Genomic DNA, 6,664 nt, shown 5'->3' with positions numbered 1-6,664 from the left:
AAATTTTGTGTGCTTCTAAAATGAATTTGAATTACAAGCATTACAAGTAATAAGATATTAATAAATCTTTGCGCGGTAAAGATGAAATACTTATTAATAACAGTATAAATGAATTCTAAGAAAATAATTTGGAAGATATATTTATATAAACTAAAAATGATACACTGTATGGAATTGTATAATATTCAATATTGAAACAATATTGGACGTGTTTCTTCTTTACATGTGGGAAAAATACATATTTAGGTGTGCACATGCACAAGTTACATTCTTTGTAGAATGTAACTGATTTATATGCGCATTCATTTTGCTAACATTTTGTGTTATATTAACAAGATATATATGTAATTTTATCACCTACGAATTACTTGCAAAATTAAATATTAAAATTCTGAAATATCTTGTTATATGTGCTGTATAAGTTTCCGAAGTATTAAATGATTTTTATTTTAAAGAAGCTAAAGAGACTCAATTTTTTTTGCTAATATCCAAATTGTTATTTTGTTTTATTAAATGTAAAAAAAATGAGAAAATATATAGATATTATTTGAAACTCTTGATATAATTAATATTGATGTGCTTATTTAATGTAAGACGGGTAAGAATTATAACGCGTAGTCATAAATTGTTGATTGCATAAACTGTTATATGTACGTTATAAGTCAAATGCCGAATCAAATTTGGAAGTAAACTGTATTTGTCTACTGCATGTGCTCTATTGATTATCAAACATTAATTATTGGGACATAGTATAAACCTGAGAAATATAGTAATTTATCTAAACTTCAATTATATAATTTGTATTTTTCATAGCAGTTTGTGTTCATTTTTCTAAACATTTTTCTTATTTGTACGTTTTTTAATAAAATGTTAATATATGACAATAATATGAACAATTAATTAAATATAAGGCAGATATGCATTATATGTGGTTGCTAAACAATCAATCATATGAATATAATTGAATATAATTGATATTTTTGAATATAATTTATTTTAATATTTCTTTCTTGTCTAAAATAAATAATTTTTCTCTTGAAATAAACTCAATAATTTAATTTTACTTACTATATATATAATTAGTTATCACATATCTAAAACAGTATTATTTCTTTCTGATACTATGTCCAGTATTTTTCATTTTTACCATAGAGGGATTTTTAATAGTAACTTGTCTTTTTAAATTTAACTATTTGTTAGTTGTAATAAACATTGAAATTAATATTTCACGATAGAGCTATGCAAAGGCGTACGTACTTTATGCAAATAAATATTAAAGTTTAAAATGTTCCTTGTACAATGTATGTATGCATTAACGAAGTTTAATACAATTGCAAAATTTTATATATATACATACACGTATATGTTGTAATATTCATAAACAAAAAAAAATAGAAAACTAATCATGATACCGAGTAGTGGCATACATAGATAAACACGTCAGATGTTCTATTTTTGATTTAATGCAGATTACTACACAGTTTTTATTGATTCAGCTCTGCTGCTTTCCTTTAAGAGTTTCAATATTCAGTAATATTATTACAAACACACATACACATTTAGCAGTTACTATGCTACTAATCATATGGAGATAATAATATTTAGAAAACATAGATATTTCTTATATTTCAATTCAAACGAAAGGGACCAGAGTACGATATGTGTTAACATAAATTTATCATTTATATAGCACATTTTGTGGTGCTTTTTAAGATTACTTTTCTAATTAAATTACTCCTAATTTATCCGTTTGCTTTCAAGATGTTTGCAATATTGATCGACGAGAAGATAAACGAAGATATACTTGTAATAACTGTAATATAGTCGACGATGCAAGGGAGAGACGTGTAAATAAAATGTGCTTTGCCACAGAGATCGAAATAGTCTTACAAACTCATGTATATTTGTACATGTAAATTAATGACGGCCCTAATCTCCAAACGCATCTTACATCAAAACAATTATGTATTATTATTTTACAAAGAATTTTTTGTTCCGTTTTACCAAATTTAACAATTTAAAGAACAAGGCACGCATAGGTGTAAATCACACATACATTGCTTCAATATTAAAATGTCTATCATCCTAAATTACGCTCGTATGTAAGAAGATATGTAATATAAGATATACTTTCGTAAGGTAAATCTTCGCACGGCCTTTGTCGTTAAATTTAAGGATCTTTGCGTTTTATACTGGAAGCAGAGTGACAGAGGACAGATCTCTTCCGTTCCGAATGCGGCCGGTTCGTTTCGACGTATGCATTAATATAATAAATTAAGAATAATCTTGTACTAAATTGTATTTTTGTTGCATAACAGTATTGATTTATAACTTCATGTACATATGTACATACATAATTGAAGAAAGTTTGCACGTTTTGACGTGTGCATTGAAGAGAGAAGCAATTTCAATGCAGTACAATTATGAGCATTACCTACAAAATGTGCATTAGCAGAATCATAAGACGTAAATTTAGTGAAATGTTCTTTGATCGAAATACGCGAAATGTAAGGTGCGAGATAAATTACAAGCTTTTGTAACTTATCTCGGTTTCTCCATGAAATCCAACAAATCCACCCATAATACGATCACAGATTAGCGAACTGAAACATGCTACGTGAATATCGTGTTACTCGTCCGTACTTATCGTAAATATCGGCCTGGTGTGAAAGAAAATTAATGCTTTATGATTAGCTAGTTACTTTTTTCGTATTCTTTCAGATTGGATGTTTCGTGGTTTACGAAATCGTTTGAATATCTCGTTTTTTAATCTTTAAGTTAATAAAGATATCGCAGCGTAACATTGTATTTTTCAACACGCGTATTATTATTGCCTGTTTCCATATATATATCCTCCCGCTCCTCTGTCATTTTCACCGATCAATTACCGGAAATATAGTGATTTATTGAAAAAGGGATTTATGATATTATCGTACAAATTGTTATTAGAATTTCTTGCCACAAAATTCTAGATTATTAAAATATAATCACACATGCTTTTTTATGTACTATATATGTGTAAGATATTAGAATTCGAGCAATACTTTTATAAAATTATTTGCTACAACGTGACACAATACTTCGACATACAGTATCACAATTAGAGATCTCTCTAATCTTCCGAAATTGGCATTGGTTGCATCTAGCGAGCAATTTCTTATCTCGTCCATTTGTTCTAGCATCAATCACAATTAAAATTGCAATTTCTTAGCTAAAGAGGCTCCTTCCATCGAATCTAACAGTTTTCTTTTTAGACTAGGTCTTTCTTCACGTTGACGTTTAATGGTCATGGGTAGAGGCAGTTTAGATCCAGCTGTAGGTGCGGGTTTATTGCTAAAGTATGGCATTTGCAGCGCTTGATCACACGTACACCTTTCCAGAGGATTCACGTTCAGAAAACTAGCAATTAAATCCAGGAGATCGTCGCCAGCAGCAGTGAATATATGCTTCAAAGGCGTGCCAGGGAAGGGCTTGAATTGAATAAAGTCCGGTAATTCGGTCATCCCTTGCCATGTTTCTTCCGTTGGAGTACCTAGTGTCTAAACAGAGAAATGATACAACATCAAAATTAGAGAAATAAGATAATTTCACAATGATATATTTTATATTGACGTATTAATACCTGAAATATCCTAGTGAGTTGATCTAAATCAGATTCGCCAGGCAAAAATGGCACTCTTAACAGAAGCTCGGCTAATATACAACCCACCGCCCACATATCAATCGCAGTTCCATAAAGTCTAGCGCCGTAAAGTAATTCAGGCGCTCTGTACCACCTTGTGACCACTTGGTGAGTGTTTATCCGGTTAGGTGATCCGAAAAATTTTGCCAGGCCAAAATCTCCTATTTTTAGAACGCCTTCTGAGTTCACCAGTAAGTTATTCGGCTTCAAATCTCTATGAAGTATCCAATTGAAATGAAGATAGTCCAGGCCTTGTAAGGTTTGAATCATGTACGCCTTTATATTGGCTGCGGTTAAAACTATATTGCTATCTTTTATTATTACTTCCAGATCGGTATCCACAAAGTCAAATACTAACGATACGTTTGATTTATAGCCGAAAACGTCTGAAATTTCAATATATACGCATATAATCATAAAAATGTATTTCTACACAAGCTGTATTATATAATTTTGCATGTTTGCCTATTATTTGTTTTAACAATTGAGTATTAATCAAACTTTTCCATGTTAAAATGAAGTACCTAACAGGCCAATAATATTATCATGCTTTAACTCTTGCAGCAGTTTAATTTCTCGCAAAGCAGTCCGGTTTATGCCATCTCTAGCTTCTGCACGACTTCCGACCTTAATCTATATTTACAGATATAAAAAGTTTATGACACAAATTGTACAAAAAGTAGAAATATATATTTTGCATAACGTGGGAACTAACCTTTTTCACAGCCACAATTTTATTCGTTTCTATGTCTCTCGCCTTGTAAACCGTGGCAAACTGAAATATACACAATACGGTATATTTACAAATTATATTTATAATATTTTTATACTTAAATCATGGAATCATGTATTGCAATTGCTATGTATAAATATGCATTAAATATAAGTTGCGTATTGTGTGATGCTATCTCAAGCAGGCATCGTACAATGCATAAAAAAACGTTCTAAAAATAAATAAATATTATACGATGCAGTACTTAAATCACTGAAATGGCAAAACGGTGTTCTAACCTGTCCTTCGCCCAGAAAATCGATTTTCTCATATCTCCGCACTTTTTCCGTCATTGTCAGTGAGTGTTTATTCTTCTACCAGCTTCTTTTTCTTAATTATTCTATTTTTACACGACACGTCTTGTACGATACTCCACTTTCTTGGATAACATAGGACGACACGTGTTCACATGACATGAAAAGAAGGAGCACACGAGAAGGAGAAGCAGAATATCTGTGATTTCTGCAGTGCCTAGACTGCCCGCATCGAGCCGCCACGCCGGCGGCGAGAGCGGCCGAACGTGATTGGCCGGACTCGGGGGCTCGACTCGCGAGCCAATCACGTTCGACGTCTCGCCCGACTGCGCGGCGGCAACGGCGCCCGCCAAGCGGCGCAAGTAATACGCGAGTCGCGACACGTTCAACGTCGGTGTGAGACGTCGTCGGTCGTGCAATTCTTTTCTCGCGAACGAAAAGAAATTCGGTTACGGGGTGTTGCAAGCTGAACGTACGCCGAATATTCCGTTCCTTCTTCGTGTCGGCTGAGACGAGTGAGATGCCGTCGCTAGACGAAATGAACGTCGAATGCCGTGCTGGACGTCGCGCCGTACATATCACCCTGCCGGCTATGATTTGGCGGGTCTCCTGCAGTGCGTCGTGATTGAATGGTGAGTAAATTATATGTACGTATGTGAGAAATAAGTGATTCCTCTTCTCTCCCGAAGCGCGATACATCCGGAATCTTAATGGAATCGTTGTTCCGCGTGTCGCAGTGAAACGATAACCTACTCGGAATTCACGTCTCAAGCTGGATTTTCACGAGCCGCTGAAACCGACCGTGAAAATCCAGCCTCATGTCTCCGTTTTGATCTTTTCGAATCGCGCGGGAAGACGCTAATGAATAGCTTGAACCTCGCGTTGCTGTTGACGGACAAAGAAAGGTACCGAATAAAAAAATTAGAGTGTAATAAGTCTTATATGAGAAATAAAAAGAAAGAAAAAAAAATAAAATATGAGAGAGATAAGTACGTGAAGTAAGCGGAGAGGGAAGAGGAATGGGAGGTGGTGACGATTAGATATTAGTACAGTAGAGGAGAAAAAGGAATAAATTAACGGAGAAAAATAGTGGAATGGGATAAATTTTTTAGAATAAATATAACGGGAAATATATGGACATGGATGGCGCGCGCGTTAGTGCAGTGTAAGGAGTAGTTAAGGAGGTTCTACAGATAATGGATGTATCTAAAAAATTGGAAAAAACTTTATGGACGTGTAAATTGAGATGCAAGAAAAGTGCTCGAAAAATTTTAGCATCGGTTTACCGTGTAAAAATTTGCAAAAATGAATTTTGAAATCACAGTTTTTAACATAAACTACATATGGCAGAGGGGCTCTTGGAGACAGGAAACGAGATATTAATTATATAAAGGCGACCCACCAAAGCTCAAAAAACGGAGCTCTTATAGATCTTAATCTAAGCTTTTCAGAAATATCGAGAAAAACAAGGGTTATCGCGTAAAATTTTGTGATATTGGCTATTGAAACAGGCCATATCACAGTTCACGTAGCGTGCTTCGAATAACAAGGGAGATTTGGCAATGTCGCAGCAACTGCACCCGCGCGAAAAGTGTACAGCCAGTACAGCACCACAGTATGACAGCACCTCAAACTTAAGCACCTAACGTTTACGAGCGCTTACGGAGAATACTCGCTCTAGAATTATGTGAAATTGTGAAATAACCGTGGTCATATGAGCAGAACTGTCAAGTTCGCGACGTTACCACATTTTCTTCCATTATAAGCCGCCAGAGTCAAAGGTGCACTTACACGATATTTTTAATTATTCCTCGCTTCGACTAATATGGGTATGATATAAGTTCTAACGTCATCAAAATTCACGAAAATATTTTATGAATACTTAGAACCGATGAATTTGAAGATTTTCTCTTCATCTCTCAACTGACTAGAGAGTATCTGTAGAACCTCCTTAAG

The 6,664-nt window shown here is 34.1% G+C and overlaps 1 protein-coding gene across 1 annotated transcript; it reads right to left on the bottom strand.

Moving 5' to 3' along the window:
• Window positions 1–1,101: 1,101 nt before the first annotated feature.
• LOC112468201 (cyclin-dependent kinase 7) lies at window positions 1,102–4,906 on the bottom strand. Its single transcript, XM_025037273.1, has 5 exons — window positions 4,694–4,906; window positions 4,398–4,457; window positions 4,207–4,315; window positions 3,623–4,068; window positions 1,102–3,539 (listed from the first exon to the last, which is right to left on the bottom strand). The coding sequence occupies exons 1-5, from the start codon at window positions 4,745–4,747 to the stop codon at window positions 3,192–3,194; spliced, it is 1,017 nt and encodes a 338-aa protein (XP_024893041.1). The 5' UTR covers window positions 4,748–4,906; the 3' UTR covers window positions 1,102–3,191.
• Between the last annotated feature and the right edge of the window lie 1,758 nt (window positions 4,907–6,664).

The sequence above is a fragment of the Temnothorax curvispinosus genome, unplaced genomic scaffold (assembly GCF_003070985.1).
Source record: "Temnothorax curvispinosus isolate PA1 unplaced genomic scaffold, ASM307098v1 QBEX01018224.1, whole genome shotgun sequence".
Taxonomy (NCBI): domain Eukaryota; kingdom Metazoa; phylum Arthropoda; class Insecta; order Hymenoptera; family Formicidae; genus Temnothorax; species Temnothorax curvispinosus.
The sequence above is the reverse complement of the archived record's forward strand: the minus strand, read 5'-3'. Positions and strand labels throughout refer to the sequence as shown.

Excerpts from the sequence above, each read along its gene's own strand:
- LOC112468201 (XM_025037273.1), bottom strand. The coding sequence starts at position 4,747 with ATGACGGAAAAAGTGCGGAGATATGAGAAAATCGATTTTCTGGGCGAA. Across the intron at positions 4,458-4,693 it reads ATTTTCTGGGCGAAGGACAG|TTTGCCACGGTTTACAAGGC; the intron begins GTTAGAACACCG and ends TGTATATTTCAG. Across the intron at positions 3,540-3,622 it reads AACTCACTAGGATATTTCAG|ACACTAGGTACTCCAACGGA; the intron begins GTATTAATACGT and ends TTCTCTGTTTAG.